Here is a 20520-nt window from a genome sequence, read left to right as displayed (position 1 = left end):
AAAATATTTGACACACAGATTTGATTTGATTAAAAAAGAGTTTCACTACGTGGCAAAAGTTTATGATTTGAGGTAAAGTTTAACATTATTGAATTGAATTTGATATGTACAAAATATGTTTAAATTTTGTAGTTATACGTTTAAAACTTGTCTGGTATAAACCATGCAAGCATGAATGAGCCAAAAACACTGTACTGAATAAAATGGTTTATTAAAGTGCCAAACATAGAATCTTCACATTTGTGGTGGTGGCGTATTGGCAAACAGCCCCTTGCGACTTCATTCGGTTTACTTATATCGGACCGTTTCGATTTTCGTTGCCGCTTTCCGCGCTTCGATGGTGAATCAAATGCATTTTTCTGTAAACAAAGAAATATACAAATAAACAAATAACATAAATGATGCCATCTCTTAAAGATCAAAGTAAAATGTAAATAAATATAGCGGTTAATTGGAATGTAAATATACGACAGGTGGCACTATTGAAATGACATTCTATAGGTGCTTTAATGTCTATTGCGCATTACCTTGAAGTTAAGATCATAAAAGTTTCTTACAAGAAATAATACGCTTAACAAATATCTGCGTTTAATGATTACGGTACGCTTTTTTTGTCTCCCAAAATCTAGAAACCTATATACGTATGTCGATATGAATATCTTTCAGTTACAAGCACATGGTTAGAAATTGCATCCATACCAGTAGTTAAAATTCGTCACCAACTTCAAGTACTATATTAAACGTTGAACATACGATGTGAACATGTTGTTTATAAAACATGCTAAAAAGCACGTAATAATCTGTACATGTATCAATCGATTTCGTGTATTATACAGTGTTGTGTTTCCGGACTTTATCCGGTGCCAGTAAATTGTGGTTTCGTGTGTTATCCGGTGCCCGTGAAATCAATATGCGATCCTTTTAAAACGCAAATACTCACGTTTTTGAAGTTGCCAGTAATTTCCTACAATTGCATTATAATTCTGAATGATTATAACAACAATGTTAAGTAGTAGTATTATATGTATTTTCTCCAGTTACAAAAAAGCAAGTATTTTATATTTCATGACTTTAAGGTAGGTAGGGTTCATTTGATTTCGTTCGTTTTGATAAAATGTTTTATTTACATATACGAATTTTGAAGTAAACCATTAGCTGAAATACCATAACGTTCCGTGAGCAATAGTATTTGGCATTTTTACGCGGTTTTGTGGCCAATTTCACTTCCAAAACTAGGCGCACCCTGTATTTTACCTTGTTTATTTCCCGGTATGATCCGTTGCCGTTTCGCGTATTATCCGGAAAGGTAAAAATGTTTCCAGTATTATCCGTATTGGTTAGTCACCGTGAGATAACAAAACATCGTTAAAGTGATAAAAAGCGCTGTTAAACAGTCAGGTTTAATTTGTTAAATTCGGTATTTCATGGGCGCCGCCATAATTGTTTATACTCTTTATAATCGGAGTCGTTGGGCAGACTCGTTCACATAAGACAAGCGTCCAGCTACACAGATAATAACACCGAAAAGCTTAAAATACAGTTTTAAAACTATTTTTCGATGTGTAACTGAGCAATAAAGTTCATTTAAAAGATATTTCACTTGTTACAGCTGTAGAGAAGTCGCTGGGTTGCTCTAAAAGAGTTTTAAAATCATAATTTTCAATGAGAGGTCCTTGTGCACTTCTTATTCAGGGGACGTCACTCCGCTTCGTTGCTTTCAAACTTCAAATATATTCTTACCGCCATGAGGGTACTGTAACTGGCGTGTTGAATTTTACCTTGATTTTTGAATGACCTTGACTCTCAAGGTAAAACAAATAAATTTTGCTTAAATTGCCATAACTTCTTTATTTATGATCAGATTTGATTCATACTTTGACAAAATAATACTTACCTGACATACCACAATTAACTTCACCAAAACCATCCCCCACGCCCAACATCCTACACCCCCCCCCCTCAAAAAAAATAAAAATAAATGTTTTTTTTCCCTATTTTATCTTATTTTTGAAAAGTCATCTAATAAATGACCACATCCCCACATTATACTCCCCTCTCCACCCCCAACCCAACCCCCCGCTAAAAAAACATGGTAAAAACACAAATATTTATTTATTTGATTTTTGAAGGACCGTCCATCCATCCCTCCCAAGCTATTGCTATCAAACTTGAAATATAATCTTATTTGTTTGTTTAATGTCTTTACAAATTTTCAATAGATAGTGGAAAATATACCTGAACTCAAAATCGTCTATAAAGTACAACTTCTTTAAAACATAAGCGATCAATATGTTTCAATTATGGTCCTCTTCCACTTAGAATATGACTATATTACTTTGACCTAATTGAATGTGAACAATTGCCCCATGATGGCTTACATTATACTGTCAAGCACTCGAATAGATGAGCGCGCTGTCTTCTGACAGCTCTTGTTAATATGAGGTTTAAAAGGACAACCATGAAATACTGATTGGCGAGAACTTAATTTATTTCGCTAATATTTTTCCTCTTGAACTAAGTTGATACGTTTTGTCTATCGAACATCTATTAAAGTTTTTTAAAGTTGATTTGAACATGTTTAAAAAAAAATTCATTCAATCTAATAATATAGGCCATTTAGATCTTCAACTTATTTTCAGCATTCCGCCATATTGATGGGTTCATTTGACGTTTTAAAACTTGTTCTTTTTAACCAAAGCTTAATTCAAACATTTGAATTTCACGCCACAGCCTATATCTGAAAACTAATTTGCGAAATATGAAGTTTAAACAGCGACTATGGAGATTCATGCTTTAGGTTCATTTAGTACATGTTGTTTGCAAAAATAAAAAATACTTCTAATATCATTTTTTTAGTGATTTAACATACATACAGTACAATGAAAATTTGCATTCACATATATAAACGTTTATAAAGGATCTGGATATTTAATTGTGCGCGTGCCCTGTTAGAATGTATAACAAATAGCTCTTAATATAAAATTGTGTGTTATTTAAATTTTAAATTTTGCAGAGTGTGTGAATATGTGTACATGTATATGATGCCGTAATACTTTGTTTTAGCTTTTTGTGCAGCTTATTTGCAAGGTGTTTATATAAAATGCATAAAACGACATTAATAAGTACAATGAAGGATGTCGATAACTTTTACGATAATAAAAAACCCCTTGGGTAATGTTTACATTTTATTATAAATAAGTTGTGAGGTAAACAGTCGAGGTCCATGAGCACAGCTGCCAGATAGTAATCTTCATCTTGAGTCCGTTTCTAGTCTTCTGCAATTTTGGGAAGGGTTGTACTGCACCCTTGGCCTGGTCTAAAGGCACTTAACATTAGATTTAAGATGTTTTCTATATGATCCAGCAGCTGTGTGTACATGGCTCTCTCAAAGATCTTTGACGTAATAGGGATTAAACTAACAGGGCGATAATTTCCCTTCTCTGGAGTACTATTTTTCTTATGTATTGGGACTAACTGAGCTATTTTCATACACTCTAAAAACACACAATCACTGACTGACCTATTTACAAGATTTGAGAGTGGATTAACAATGATTGGACTTGATAATTTTAACATTTTAACAGATAAATTGTCATAGTTTGTGGCTTTCCTAGCATTCATAGTATTCAGTTGTTTCATCACAAAATTTTCTTTAATTGGCTTCAAATGCATATTTTTCTCTTAACCTACCATTATTTTATCAATTTTCTCAATGCTGGAATGCTTATCATAAAAAACTTCGCTACTATCACGAATATTTTTTGCTACATTAACATAAACATCATTAAAAATGTCACATATATCTTTTTGGTCTGTAATAAGTGTTTCATTTTCTAATAAGACTGTGTTTTCGCTACAGATAGTTTCTTTATTTGTCATAAATGGTTTGATAGTGCTCCAAAAATCCCTATTCTTACTTCCCCCAAGCATCTTTCTTTATAGTATTGTCTTACAGACTTCTTTCTTTCTAGATTTACTAGATTTCTATTTTTTTCTATAATTATGCCAATTTTTATGTGATTTTACATCCTGAAATTAATTAAAAAGCATTATCTTTTTGTATACTAGTTTTTTCAGATTTGAGTTCATAAAAGGGGCTGGACATCTATGTTGCTTCCTTATTTTAACTGGTGCATTTTAAACATAAATTTTTTATAATTTCTGTGCCAAAATCCACTGCTGCTTGCTCAATATTTTGTTAATAAACAATTTTATTAAAATCAACTTTTGATAAATTACTATGAAAAGATAAAATGTTAAAGTTTTTGAAACTCCTGTATTTAATCCATTTATATTTAGAACGAGGAACATCAGAGTTCAGCTGGAAACAAATCATATTGTGAAAATCACTAAAACCACAATTAAAATTAAATATTTGTATACATTTATCAGGCATATTTGTCAGAATAACTTCAATCAGACTAGGCTCGGTCTTGGACTTGAAGCATGACGGTTCTTTGACCATATTAGTAAAATAAAAAATGGTACAGATTTCCATAAGACTTTTACATTTATCAACATATTGTAAATCGTAATTTAGATCACCGAGAAACACAAAGTTATCATATTTAACACAAATTTTGTCCATGGTTTTAATAATGTAATTATAACAATCTTATTCTTTGGCAGATGGTGATTTATAAAGTCCTGATATAAGCCATTTTTTACCATTCAAAATAATTTCGATATATAAAGACTCAATAACATTGAACTCCATCTGATTATGTCTGTCTGCAGCCAGGTCTGAGTGAAGATATGTTAGAACACCTCCACCATTTGCTGTACGATCCGCTCTAAGGAGATGGTCATTTTCAATTTAGAACTGAGCGTACAAAAAAGTCATCAAGTTTTGTTTCAGATATAAATAAAAGGCCAATAGTATTTTTAAGTAATAAATCTTTTACATGTGGAAATTTATATCGGAAACTGTTTATATTCAAGTAACCACACAGAAACTTGCTTGGATGTTTGGTTCTAGCAGCTGAAATTTGTTTGAAAATATCAGAATCATCATCATGTGTAGAACTGCTGTTTTGTTCTACACTGTAAAAACTATCCTCGTAAAAAGAGTCAGAGAACTTAAAATCATCACAATCTCGACATATCCAATGATCCGTGGACTTCGCAAGTTCATTGTAAGTAGGTGGTGGTATGTTTGCACATTTGTTTGCCAATATGCCACCATCGTTCACAACCATTGCAGAGGAGCGCTCTGTGACTGTTGGCTACAGGGCCTCCACACGCCCCACAAGGAAAACGGACAGGTCCTGGATTCAATGCAACATCTTCAGACAGAAGGAGAAAGCGTAAGCAGTGCTTGAGCTCAACTGCCTGTGATTTTCTACGTCGACAATGCCAGAGATGATAATAAAGTGCATAAATTGTATTAAGAGATTTCTGCATCTGGATCTCAAAGTTTACAGTATCTGGCAACTTGAATGATTAATTCCAACACTTTCTAGAAAGGTTAAGTGTATACACATTGTCTTTACATTGATTAAAAATGTTTTCCATGTTGATATGGAACTGATATAGCACGGATGCATAGTTCAGATTGTAGTTATATTTTGAAGAATTTACGTAAAGCGTAATCATTGGTTCTCTTCTCGAAAACATCGAATTACTGATTGTATGTTTATTAACCTCTTCGTGTTTATACATGGTGAAAAGAGAGACTAGATACACGGTGCCTAACCAATACGGATAATATCGGAAACATTTGAACGTTTCCGGATAAAACCCGATACGGCAACGGATTATAACAGAAATATATTAACTGTTTTGAGGTGTGTTCTTTATTTCAACAGTCTCTTTTTTACGTTAACATTTTTAAGCAAACCAATATTCCACGGAACAACTAAGACATTCATTCAGTAAATTGTATACTCGTGCTTAGTAACAAAAACGTCATTATGCAGTAGGAACTTATATTGTCCAACAATTTATGCACAAAACCTGTGGAAACGGAAGTCAAATGCAGATATTGGTACATATCAACCATGAAATTCAAATTTATGAGCTAATTTCCTGATGAAAACGACAGCATAGTTATTGTTAAATCATTGCCATGATTAGTGACGGTTTAGTTTGTAGAAAAAATATTTAGTTTATGTGTCGATTGCTGGCACCGGATAATGCACGAAGTAGGCACCGGATAATAGCCGAGACTAATTAATTTAAGTACATGTATAGCACGTTTAAGAATGTATTAGATTCTGCTGATATGGTTATCATTTTAAGAATTTCTTGATTTTATATTGCTAAATGAAATGGGTCTGTTACTTCTCATCCCTCAGCCCCGACAACTGTCTTGACGCATGAAAAATGGCGTGACCCAACACTGGGAAAGGTTATTAAAACTAGGCATTAAAAGTTACACATGGTATTGGTTCTTAATAAATCTGATGTAGAACGCGTGCTATTGTTGAACGACCGATTCAGTAATAGTATTTATAAGATATAAGAACCCGTTGATTGTTTAAATATAAAATTTATATACACGATTCGATAACAATTTGTAAAAGAAAGTTTTAAGACCAGTTCAGCAGTGTTAATTGTAAAATATGATTGTTGTATAATTTGTATTTTTGAACCATTTTGTTCACTTTTGTGGGATAATAATTATAATTTATTATTATATTTAATATATGAATTATAATTTATTATTATATTTAATATTAGGGGAAATAGGTTGTGTGTAACCTACGGTTTAGATTTAGAGATACTTCCCCAATCGTGATACTTCCCTTGTTAACAATTGCGCTCTTCAAATGCACACATAGTTAGGTATTTGTCGTTTTTGAATTAATTCATTATCAACATTTAGAGCTAGTATCTCTTTTATTTGTATATGATGTATGTTTAACATGCAAAAGTTTTTATTTCATAATTCACTCATTACTGTATTCGTTTTGTTTCAGCCCTAAAATCCGACTTTGAAGTTCGAGATAGAATACGGTAAGTTGATAAATTAAATCAATGAACTTAGGGCTACTGTTCGATATTTATTGGACTGATTAATTGTACAATTTCTGAGTGTCATTAACTTTAAACTTTATTTGAACAATTTGTCATGCTTTGATTAGCTGCTATGCCCATGGCATGCGTAAAGTAACCACGGAGGAAAAGTGAGTCAGTTAATAGACTCAAACCCATGACGTCGGAACACTAACACATGTCAATTTCTATAATTATGATAATGTATTTCAGAATGTCACGACCGACCGATGTTTTTTTTCGGTTTTGAAACCGCAGAGACTGAAAAGAAGCAAGAAAGTTGTGTGTTTTTATCTGTAACTGTTCCTCCTAGTAATGAAGACAGATACCATGTTGAGTCTGGAGTGGATAATTTATTGTTTGAGTTGGACTGAAAGATAGCTGTTTACATGTAGGTTGTTCAGTTGAAATTGTTGTCGAGAATAATAATTATATGAGTGCAAAATATGTGACAACAAATACCGGTATAGGACAAAAACTGGCTAAAACGATATTGAGTAAGCCACATATTTGTAATATTTGTTTTAGCTTGTAAAACATTGGTTGCATCAACTTTAAGGTTTGTTGTAGATACTATAAAACATAATTATATTTGTTGTTTTGTATTGTTATTGTCTATAGATTTTGTTGAAGTATATCAAGGTCAATGTTACTGAAATTATAGAGATTTACCGGTAGTTCAATAATGTTTGAAATATGTAATTGATTATGTGCATGTGGGTGGACCGAATCATATATCACTCTTATGAAAATGGTGAAGCTGTGCCGACAGTGGTATACAGTGTACTACTTATTGGAGTCCTGTATTAGTCGAGTTCCATAATTATTTTCTTAATACTGTTAGTAGACGGTGTTCATATCAATTTAAAATAAATCAACATAAATAGATATCCCTTATATTGTCTTGTTTACAATGTACATAATTGTTAGTTACCATTTCAGACATCTTGCAATGTTAAAGAGCATAGTTTTAAAATTAATGTTATGAACTCTTAAATATTTAAATAAAAGCGTATTCATTTCTCTATATATTAAATTAGTTTTAGAAAATATTTGACACACAGATTTGATTTGATTAAAAAAGAGTTTCACTACGTGGCAAAAGTTTATGATTTGAGGTAAAGTTTAACATAATTGAATTGAATTTGATATGTACAAAATATGTTTAAATTTTGTAGTTATACGTTTAAAACTTGTCTGGTATAAACCATGCAAGCATGAATGAGCCAAAAACACTGTACTGAATAAAATGGTTTATTAAAGTGCCAAACATAGAATCTTCACATTTGTGGTGGTGGCGTATTGGCAAACAGCCCCTTGCGACTTCATTCGGTTTACTTATATCGGACCGTTTCGATTTTCGTTGCCGCTTTCCGCGCTTCGATGGTGAATCAAATGCATTTTTCTGTAAACAAAGAAATATACAAATAAACAAATAACATAAATGATGCCATCTCCTAAAGATCAAAGTAAAATGTAAATAAATATAGCGGTTAATTGGAATGTAAATATACGACAGGTGGCACTATTGAAATGACATTCTATAGGTGCTTTAATGTCTATTGCGCATTACCTTGAAGTTAAGATCATAAAAGTTTCTTACAAGAAATAATACGCTTAACAAATACCTGCGTTTAATGATTACGGTACGCTTTTTTTGTCTCCCAAAATCTAGAAACCTATATACGTATGTCGATATGAATATCTTTCAGTTACAAGCACATGGTTAGAAATTGCATCCATACCAGTAGTTAAAATTCGTCACCAACTTCAAGTACTATATTAAACGTTGAACATACGATGTGAACATGTTGTTTATAAAACATGCTAAAAAGCACGTAATAATCTGCACATGTATCAATCGATTTCGTGTATTATACAGTGTTGTGTTTCCGGACTTTATCCGGTGCCAGTAAATTGTGGTTTCGTGTGTTATCCGGTGCCCGTGAAATCAATATGCGATCCTTTTAAAACGCAAATACTCACGTTTTTGAAGTTGCCAGTAATTTCCTACAATTGCATTATAATTCTGAATGATTATAACAACAATGTTAAGTAGTAGTATTATATGTATTTTCTCCAGTTACAAAAAAGCAAGTATTTTATATTTTATGACTTTAAGGTAGGTAAGGTTCATTTGATTTCGTTCGTTTTGATAAAATGTTTAATTTACATATACGAATTTTGAAGTAAACCATTAGCTGAAATACCATAACGTTCCGTGAGCAATAGTATTTGGCATTTTTACGCGGTTTTGTGGCCAATTTCACTTCCAATACTAGGCGCACCCTGTATTTTACCTTGTTTATTTCCCGGTATGATCCGTTGCCGTTTCGCGTATTATCCGGAAAGGTAAAAATGTTTCCAGTATTATCCGTATTGGTTAGTCACCGTGAGATAACAAAACATCGTTAAAGTGATAAAAAGCGCTGTTAAACAGTCAGGTTTAATTTGTTAAATTCGGTGTTTCATGGGCGCCGCCATAATTGTTTATACTCTTTATAATCGGAGTCGTTGGGCAGACTCGTTCACGTAAGACAAGCGTCCAGCTACACAGATAATAACACCGAAAAGCTTAAAATACAGTTTTAAAACTATTTTTCGATGTGTAACTGATCAATAAAGTTCATTTAAAAGATATTTCACTTGTTACAGCTGTAGAGAAGTCGCTGGGTTGCTCTAAAAGAGTTTTAAAATCATAATTTTCAATGAGAGGTCCTTGTGCACTTCTTATTCAGGGGACGTCACTCCGCTTCGTTGCTTTCAAACTTCAAATATATTCTTACCGCCATGAGGGTACTGTAACTGGCATGTTGAATTTTACCTTGATTTTTGAATGACCTTGACTCTCAAGGTAAAATAAATAAATTTTGCTTAAATTGCCATAACTTCTTTATTAATGATCAGATTTGATTCATACTTTGACAAAATAATACTTACCTGACATACCACAATTAACTTCACCAAAACCATCCCCCACGCCCAACATCCTACACCCCACCCCCCCCCCCCCTCAAAAAAAATAAAAATAAATGTTTTTTTCCCTTTTTTATCTTATTTTTGAAAAGTCATCTAATAAATGACCACATCCCCACATTATACTCCCCTCTCCACCCCCAACCCAACCCCCCGCTAAAAAAACATGGTAAAAACACAAATATTTATTTATTTGATTTTTGAAGGACCGTCCATCCATCCCTCCCAAGCTATTGCTATCAAACTTGAAATATAATCTTATTTGTTTGTTTAATGTCTTTACAAATTTTCAATAGATAGTGGAAAATATACCTGAACTCAAAATCGTCTATAAAGTACAACTTCTTTAAAACATAAGCGATCAATATGTTTCAATTATGGTCCTCTTCCACTTAGAATATGACTATATTACTTTGACCTAATTGAATGTGAACAATTGCCCCATGATGGCTTACATTATACTGTCAAGCACTCGAATAGTTGAGCGCGCTGTCTTCTGACAGCTCTTGTTAACATGAGGTTTAAAAGGACAACCATGAAATACTGATTTGCGAGAACTTATTTTATTTCGCTAATATTTTTCTTCTTGAACTAAGTTGATACGTTTTGTCTATCGAACATCTATTAAAGTTTTTTAAAGTTGATTTGAACATGTTTAAAAAAAAAATTCATTCAATCTAATAATATAGGCCATTTAGATCTTCAACTTATTTTCAGCATTCCGCCATATTGATGGGTTCATTTGACGTTTTAAAACTTGTTCTTTTTAACCAAAGCTTAATTCAAACATTTGAATTTCACGCCACAGCCTATATCTGAAAACTAATTTGCGAAATATGAAGTTTAAACAGCGACTATGGAGATTCATGCTTTAGGTTCATTTAGTACATGTTGTTTGCAAAAATAAAAAATACTTCTAATATCATTTTTTTAGTGATTTAACATACATACAGTACAATGCAAATTTGCATTCACATATATAAACGTTTATAAAGGATCTGGATATTTAATTGTGCGCGTGCCCTGTTAGAATGTATAACAAATAGCTCTTTATATAAAATTGTGTGTTATTTAAATTTTAAATTTTGCAGAGTGTGTGAATATTTGTACATGTATATGATGTCGTAATACTTTGTTTTAGCTTTTTGTGCAGCTTATTTGCAAGGTGTTTATATAAAATGCATAAAACGACATTAATAAGTACAATGAAGGATGTCGATAACTTTTACGATAATAAAAAAACCCTTTTTTATTGGGTTTAGAATGTGCTTGCAAAAGTTGAGCACTTCTTAATTATCTATGTATCGATTACAGGGCCCAAACATGTTATGTCACGCATCTTAATTTTTTTTCCAAAAAAAAAGGGTAACATATGATCACAAATGCATCGTATGTTCGTTTATTTCTTAGCATTCTTATTTTACCTCAATGTAATACGTTTGCGATTTACTTACTCTTAGAAGAATACGAAATTACAGTTTAACAGTATGTCTTGTCACACGTCATTCTTATTTTTTTTGACAATTCAGCCGACACATGAATCATTAAAAATCGGGAATTAACTGTACGAATTAGTGTATGCGATGGTATTACACCAGTTAGAAGAAAGAAACCAAAGGGAGTCCATTGCAATTGATTAACACGTAGATATCAAACAAGAATACCTTCATTTCTACAAAAACAAAATATTCAGTTCTATATAATGTGTTAACTAGTACTTAATCGAATTGTTACCTATTGTATTTTAGATTTGAACACGTTTCCACCGATGTTTCAATGCCATAGAGCACAAACGTAAAATATAGCATGTAGATTTTAAATGTATGTTAATTATTTATATTCTACTGCTATGGCGAGGTAATGTGCATATAAAAAATGTATCGCATAAATCTGAAAATACTGTTTTATCAAATAATCTATAAATTGAACACTATATTCTACAAAGTGTTTAATAACATTGATGTATTAATTATATTGGTATACACTTTTTCGCTTCTTTTACATCATACGTTTCCATGTGTTAATATTAAACTACATTTATTATCGCTATGTACTGTCGATCACTTTTGCGATAGTAAACACACACACCTTTTATAAGGTGTAGAATGTGCTTGCTTAACGTGAGCATTTCTTTGTTTATATCTTTGTTTTGACAGGTGTAAGGCGGTGATCCCCGTTTGTATCATTGCAGATTGTGTTCTGTTGTAAAAAAGAGGAATATCACAAGAACGTATCTCCTTATAGAGTTTCTTAAATTTTATTGTTTGATATACAAAATACGACACCTTTTTGCTTTGTATTGTTTGGATGCTGTTAAACATTTGCCCTTACATATCTTAAATTTTATCATATTTCAGTCTTCAGAGGCTGCAAGCAGTTAGAGCTATTTGTTCAGGGTTAAATGCGATCTTGCTTATATCTATGTTTATTGACAAATTTCTTTACATTAATTGCTTAGTTCATGATTTTGTATCGTTTATAGATAGACCTTATTTATTTGTTTACTAATCACTTCCAAACCTAACCACTTATCATTTTAATAGATTGCCGATTAAAAAATCATTTTTATTTTGTGTTTTAAAGTACGCGATAATTACAAGAATTTCTACTGTAATAGAGTTTAGTGTTTGCAAGTTTTCTTATGTAAAGCATAACACACTGGCCACATTTAGGGTATATAAGCGATGAGAGCATTTAGGGTACATAAGCGATGAGAGCAATTTGATTTAACCTGATGAATTAACAGCCTAATATTCTCAATTTTATATTGAACTGAAAATAAACAACTTTCATAATGTTTTAAAACCAATAATGTTTTTTTAAACTTCTCGAATGTCAAATAAAGGAATACAAATAAGCAAGCATTCATTATTAAGCGAGATAACCATAATGAAGCTGATCTGTGAACAGTATAATCCTAATTGTCTCTATTGTTATTCACGAGTTTGTTGAGAATATTGAAAAAACAAAGTTCCTTGCTTTTAAAACCATTGTGTTTTAATCAACATATTCGTCAAAAGAATGCATGCGTTCACATGGTCATCGCAAATATCACTTGGTTTGGTATTTAAGAGACTGTGCACAATTCTTTCACAGTTTGACCACGTTACTATGATATTTTGTATTGCAATATCTTGCATCAATTTCTGTGTTCGTTAAAGTTATTTAGCTTAAGACATAGCATAATTGAATTCTCTACAATTTTGTTTTAAATCAAAACAAAAAGAAAATCAGCCAATCATTGTTTTCTTCAAACAAGACATATTTCCTCGCGAATTTGCGAATACAGTGTAATCAGACAACAATTGATTGAAATGTTGCATGTTTTTCATGACTTACGGTGTATGACCCTTATCGTGCTCTTTAGATGCCTAATGAATAACATGTTCAGCATGATTTTGCCAAGTTACACAATGTATTAGAGGCGTTTGGACCTTAAAGTCACTATCACGCTCACCAATACATACGGCTACTGTATTATGCTATATAAAAACATTCGACAACAAGTAGTACCATACGATGGTTAATTACAATAGGAAGACCCTAAAAACAAGTAACATTGATGTAAAAACGTTAAATTACAAGCATTCGGCAAGTTTTAAGCATCTAAATATCTAAATATCGTTCCACGATGTAATCTACTTTTGCTTTCGAGTCAGGATCGGATTCATTCGGGTTGCGTTCATTTGCATAATTTATACAAGCCATTTTCGCATTCGCTAAGTTCAAGTTACCCAGAATTCATTTTGATTTCACAGAATGATTATTTATGAGAGCTACGTCATGCTTCCGAGGCTTACCATATCCAATCTCGTGTTCGCCCGTAAATGTTCGGATATTTCACGGGAGATATAAATGGAATTATTTGTGGCCACAAAAAAATAAAAACGAGCATTTTGTATCTCGTTAAATCAATTCTACCAGACAACATCTAACGTTGAAATTTTGCATTTTGCTAAAAGGAACATAGATTTTTTTATGGGTTAGCTTTATTTAACGAAATATTCGATATTTTTGAGCGTGATTGTTACTTTAAATCTGCGTGAAACGTTATGTTTTATTGTTGTTATGTTGCCATGTTGCCACGTCTGTGTGTATATTAAAGATTATTAGGTCCTACCGTGAAGAGGTCTTCAGTATTGTGTTTCAGCAAGCATACTTAATTAACTAAACAAACCCGCGAAAATATCGACGAGTTGATCATTATTTGTAAAACTGTCAGCTATTTTGTTATATTTCCTCTGAATGATATTACGTTTAATTTTGGGAAGTCCTCTTTTTTGGGAGCAACAATATTATTTTTATAAAACGCCTACCTGTCCGAAATGATGAACACCTTCCCGATTCAGATGCGCTTGAAGAAGGTATCGAACTCGGGTCGCCATGATGATTGGGGCGTGTGTAAATTGCCTGCAATTAGACATTGCAGGGGTGATGTCAATATATTTTCTGCGGATGCACCTGAAATTCCACTTTTTTTTCCAGCCTTCCTTGATGTTGACTTAAAGATGTGTTTAAAATAAGTTTTATAACTTATTGTTATACTCAACGCTTATCTCAAGTATAAGGATTGTATAGAAATGCATGTCAATTAACAGAAACATTGTAAAGCTTATCTTTAGAATGTTTATACATTTTTTCATCCAGATACATTAAGGTTCCAAAGCGTATGTAACAAGACAAGTGATGTAAAATCAATGCACTTCTATCCCAACTGTTTAGAATTGCCATGTTGCACTCATTAAATGTGTAACAAGATAAGTGGTGTAAAATCAATGAACGTCTTTCCCAACTGTTGAGAATTGCCCTTTTGCACTCTTTTAATTGGTCTGGACATTGCTTTTAGTGTGTCTAAGAAATCTTACGCTGCTGCTAAATGCTAATTTTACCGTTATATGACTTCAAGTATGTATTAGATACGATGCTTGAGGAGCGAAAAAAAAAGACATTTATTGCAGCACAATATCTTTTAGGATATGAACATAATTTGGCTATCGTATCATTATATTTTAATTTAAGGAAGATGTATTTTACAAGCATGAAAACTTCCTAAGATAACATCGTTTTGCATATATTTAGTGACTAAATGAAACACAAATACAAGTTTAACACGATAAAAATTGTTATCATGAAGTTTAAGCGGTCAACCATAAAAATACTGATTTGTTGGAAATATTTTTATTTCGCTAGTATTCTTCATTTAAAATTTAGTTGGTACGTTTTGTCTATCAAACATGTAATTATGGCATAGTTGAATTTGAACGTTTTTAAAGTAAATGCCATTCTCTAAAATGTGAATGTTAGTCTTTCCTTCGACCTATTCAAAGCATTCCGCCATACGGAATGGTTCAGTTAACGTTTTTACACTCCGTATGTTATACCATTGCTTAGTTTTAACATTTTAATTCACACCACAGCTAATACTAGATAACTCATGTGCAACAATAAATAAAAAGTTTCGGAATAATTAGTGTTCACTACGGCGCGCATTATAGTTCACAAAAGTGTAGTAGGTTTTCAGTAATATAAGTCATATAATGGCAATTAAAAATGCTTGAAGTCGGCTTTGTTTGTATATTGTAACTTACGACCTTAGTGTTATTTAAAAGGTTATCTTGCAAATGCAATGTATAAACATTACAATCGATTGCTTATATATTTTTTGTGAGTTATAAACACTAAAAAATCTGCATGCTTCAGGTTCGTTCAGTACATATTTTTCGCGAAAGACAAACATGTGGTATCTTAATTTCAACTTTTCAGGAATTTAACATACATACAGTACAATAATATAGGGATAATACACGTTTTCGAGGGCATGATCATCTGCGGGCGCTCGAAAAATCCGTTTCTGCCCGAGTTCCGAGTGCGCAGCACGAGGGCAGGGACGGATTTTGAGAGCGCCCGCAGATGATCATGTCCGAGAAAATGTGTATTTTCGATATTTTTGCATAAACAAATCACACATACCAAAATAAATTAAAACAACATTGAAAAAATATGTTTTGTTCATTCGACATCGGCAAAATAATTCGATTATTTCAATACAGTTTAATGTTGTGTTTTACATATGCCTCACTCGGTCATCATCCGAAATGACGAGGCTTATCTTCGGATAGGCAGTTTTCGATTTAAAATGTGTTTAAACAGTGGATTAATGCCAAGTTGAAATGCAGCCGCACAAAGTAAGAAATGGGGAATTATTTTGGAATTTACAGCAGAAACGAAGGTACATAAACGCTTACATTTACAGCATAGTCTTTTTGAAAGTGTTAAGTAAATAACCTTAACTTCATTGACGTTGCCAATAAAATAAAGCCCTTGTCAAGAGAGTGCAGATGGTATCATTGAAAAGTGGATTGAAATAGTCATTATCCCTGCATGCATGAGGAAACTGGTGCTTATTCAGTTCCCCATTTATGCTTGGAAAGTCGTCGAAGGCTGGAGAAGGGAAGTAACTGCGCGTGGACCAGATTATGGATATGAAAAACACATAACAGGGCTTGTACGGCACGTGAATCGCCTTGTTGATACACGATTTCTCCCGTTCAAGCCCTCCTTTTGCCAAGTTTCTGCACCTCGCCAGAGGGCATTATAGATAAAGTTTATGCAATAGTTTACATTCACATATATAAACATAGGGCCATTTAATATTTCCATAAAGATAATTTACATCTGATTTTTATGTAAAATGAAATTCATTTTTCGTTGTTTTTTCACTATGGAAATTGGTGGAATCACACACATATGAACAAGGTGCCTGTACAACGTGACTTTTTCGGCTATGTGTGGGACAATCGGATGTCAACAAACCATCGCTTCAGGTACGTTTCTGATAATTTCTTCATTAATTCAAAACCATTTTCAAAAAAAACAAAGACCAGAGGCCATTGTCAAAATACACAACTGTGCTAAGTTTTCGCAAACTTAATTAAGTATTTTTTTTCCAAAAAGTCCAACCGCGTGTTTAAAACACACAAAGTGAAATGCTATGTGTGGTATATTTGTTATTCAATCAACAAAAACGTTCATTATAATATTGTTGAAGGTTTAAAAAATAGGGCGGACATTTTAATTAATTTTGCGCTAACTTAACACAATTGTGTATTTTGACAATGACCGGGCTCTCGTCTTTGTTTTTTTGAAAATGGTTTTGAATTAATGAAGAAATTATCAAAAACGTTACCTGAAACGATGGTTTGTTAACATCCGATTGTCCCACACATAGCCAAAAAAGTCACGTGGTACAGGCACCTTGATGAATGAAAGTACGAATACGTCTGGTTGTCTCATCAGTAGGGGTGTTGGTCATATCATACGGATACGTATCGGGGAGAATGCATGTGTGATTAACTTTTTAAACATAATTAAATGTACCATTTATTAAATATTCGCATATTTGAAGAAGATTGGTCATACGAAATAACTAGTTTCTTGTAAAGTAAATATTGAACGATACGATTTATATGAACAGTCGATACATTTTATGAATAATACAATACCTCATATGGGGATAGGGGGTATTGGCGCATCTGAATATAATAAGTAAAATAATGATAGCATATGCTCTCAAATTAACGGGCTGTTCGTCTTTGTAATAAATATTGTATTACATTTCAGATGCAATTTGGCTCGACTCATATGTTTGCGCTGTACTTATTCTTGTGCTTAAGTTGTCTTCGTTGTTATGAATCGGTATCGAAAATCAATAAGCACTAAAGGTACTGCGCTACGAACGGAATTCCCGACAATATTTAAGACGCGTTGCCGATGGGGATTGCATCATAATATAATAACGTCCAATTTACGTGGCTTTACATAAATAATAGCTAGGAAGGATTGGCTGTATCGGTTTCTGCTCTAAAATAGCATCATTACCATAATTACATAAACTGTAGTATGACATGAGTGTTTTTAGGTGACTGTATGTTTTATGTAATAACATAATATTCTAGAACAATAAGAACATGTATGCCGACTTATATCTAACAGCCATGAAAAGTTTCATAAGTGGCATAATAAAAATATCAAAAATTATATAATTATTATCAAACATTGCATTCAAGTTACATACAAACATAAGTTTTAAGACTTTTTTCGGCTCTGAAATGGCATTATTACCATGATGACATAGACCGTAGTATAAGAAATGTGTATTATTGTGTTTTTCATGACGAGTCCTTCTTCCAATTACATAAGATTCTAAAACAATACGTTGATTGCTGAAGAATGTAATCTTAGAGTTATAATGTTTATGTAAAGAAAAACTTTAAAATTACATCAATATTATCAAACGGTCCATTCAAGTTACTTTACTGTTACATTGATACTATCAAACATTCTTTACCTCAAAATATAATGTTCCAGTTTAATAATTCATAAAAAAGAATATGTATCTATCTCCATGTTGCCATCTTAAGAATAAACTTGACATATTTATTTAACGCAATATATGTACAATAAGTCATCAATATTTAACACTTCCCACAAGTTACTTTTTACATATTTAAACATTTCAGCAGACTATTTTTTTCAAAAATTAAAGCACACTTGCATTTCATGTGAACTGCATTTCATGCGAGTGTATTATAACTTCTTACACAAGTAAGAAAGGTACAGAATGTTCATTAACCCATTCAGACCAAAATACCACTTGATGTTCAACTAAATTACCGACATACCAACGTATTAAAAATCGTGTATCCTAAATTATGTGTAAAAAATAGTACGTAATCGAATTGTGTATTATGGTGTTTTGGATTTGAACACTAGTTTAACCGATTTTGAAAGAGCATAGACTAACACCAAGTAAAACATAGCAAATAAAAGCCAGTTATGTGAACCGTTTTTACCTCCGCCTTTCGGGGATTTATGTTAAATGAAATAAAGATCTTTATTTTATAAGATATTATACATTTTAATGATCATCTTATGCCGCAGTCACAAATAATCAGGTCGCCGGTCGATGTGTCCGCCGTTCGATGAGTGACACGGTTTCATACCTCAGTCACAAATAGAGACCGATCACCGTCCGATCAGCGGACGACATATTTTTCCGCTCATCGGTTTAGCGCCTGGCCGATGTTCGCACGGTCAACGGGTAATTTAGTAGCATCGGGCGGCGTCCGGATTAATTTTAAGTCTTACTTAATATTTTCCCGACGTCGGGCCCGGGAAGGAAACGATTTGAGATCAAACAGAGATCGGACGATCAACGTACTGTTATCGCCTGGACGATCGTCCGACATCGGATTCATTGTTCGTGTTTTATGACGAGCTCCGTCCGGCGACTGTCAGCCATTGTGTGGAGGCCCTCCGACAATCAGACGGTCGCCGGCAAATGTATATTTCCATGAGAAATACCTTGATTTTTGCCGATAAACGGAACGTTTCGCGTTTCATCTGCTAATCTTGCTCTTAAGTGGTTCCATGCGCTCTGTTATCCTGTCGATAAGGGCGAACCTAAATTAGCGTATCTTATTTGATCTCGGACCGTTGTCCTCACGGCGCAATTCACGATATCGTCCTGGTAAACCATGGCCTCAAGGCGTTGTACACTCTCAGCCACCATCCTGTCGCTGTCACTAGGCGATTGAGAGGTTTGAAATATTCTCGCTCCTCCCGATGCGGCTCTTAAGCTGTCAGCCATCTGTACGCTCTTTTGGGATAGGGGTAGGTGTCGCTTTGCGTCGTCAGACGTCACGGTCGCTCGAGTGATACGCATCTGAAGTGCTCGGGGACGTCAGGGACTTGCTACGTGATTGTTCGACGCTCTTGTCGATACTTTGCCCACTGAACCTCGCATTCGCTCTTTAGGAAGTGCTGTTGGTGCGACACCTTTCTTTTGTCCGTATGTTTTGTCGCTCCATCCGGAATATTAGTCGCTTCAGAAATAACTGCTCTTCGTCTATGGCGTCCTCTACATTGTCGTCGTCAAAAGTGCCTGCGTTGGCGACCGCATCCGTGTGCGAAAGTCAAGGATTCATCTGATCGGCGTCTTGAAAGTTTATGGTTAGATCGGTCTGGACCGCTCTGAAAGACTAAAGACGTCAGAGCCGTTACGTTTTCCGCTCTCCTCTTTAAACTTTGCGTCAGTTTCAGCACACGCACGGTTCGTTCCATTTTTATACTAGGTGCTTTTGAACGGATTGGAGTTGATAACTGGTGGAGATTATTCTCTTACCACGATGCAATTCTGAGTTAGCGGCTTCTTACTGCATTTCGGCGGCGATAACAGTAAGTCTTATCACACGTCATACTTCAACAATTTAAACAATTCAGCCGACACATGAAATCATTAAAACAATCGGGAATTAAGTATATGAATAAGTATATGCGATGGTATTACAACAGCTTAGAAGAAAGACACCAAAGGAAATCCTCTGAGATTGATTAACAAGTAAATATCAAACAAGAATACCTTCATTTCTACAAAACCAAAATATTCAGTTCCATATAATGTGTTAAGTTTGTTAAAAAGTACTTAATCGAATTGTTACCTATGGTATTTGAGATTTGAACTCGTTTGCACGAGTTCCAATGCAATAG

General features: G+C 33.5%; 1 protein-coding gene across 1 annotated transcript in view; it reads right to left on the bottom strand.

Moving 5' to 3' along the window:
* Positions 1–9638: 9638 nt before the first annotated feature.
* LOC127861771 (uncharacterized) overlaps positions 9639–20520 on the bottom strand; it is a 103854-nt gene continuing 92972 nt past the window's right edge. Inside the window, exon 3 of the mRNA XM_052400452.1 lies at positions 9639–9675. Within this exon, the coding sequence (XP_052256412.1) occupies positions 9639–9675 (37 nt within the window). The remainder of the gene's footprint in view (positions 9676–20520) is intronic.

The sequence above is a fragment of the Dreissena polymorpha genome, chromosome 16, assembly GCF_020536995.1.
Source record: "Dreissena polymorpha isolate Duluth1 chromosome 16, UMN_Dpol_1.0, whole genome shotgun sequence".
NCBI lineage: Eukaryota > Metazoa > Mollusca > Bivalvia > Myida > Dreissenidae > Dreissena > Dreissena polymorpha.
Note: the sequence above shows the minus strand (reverse complement) of the source record. Positions and strands in the feature narration are given on the sequence as shown.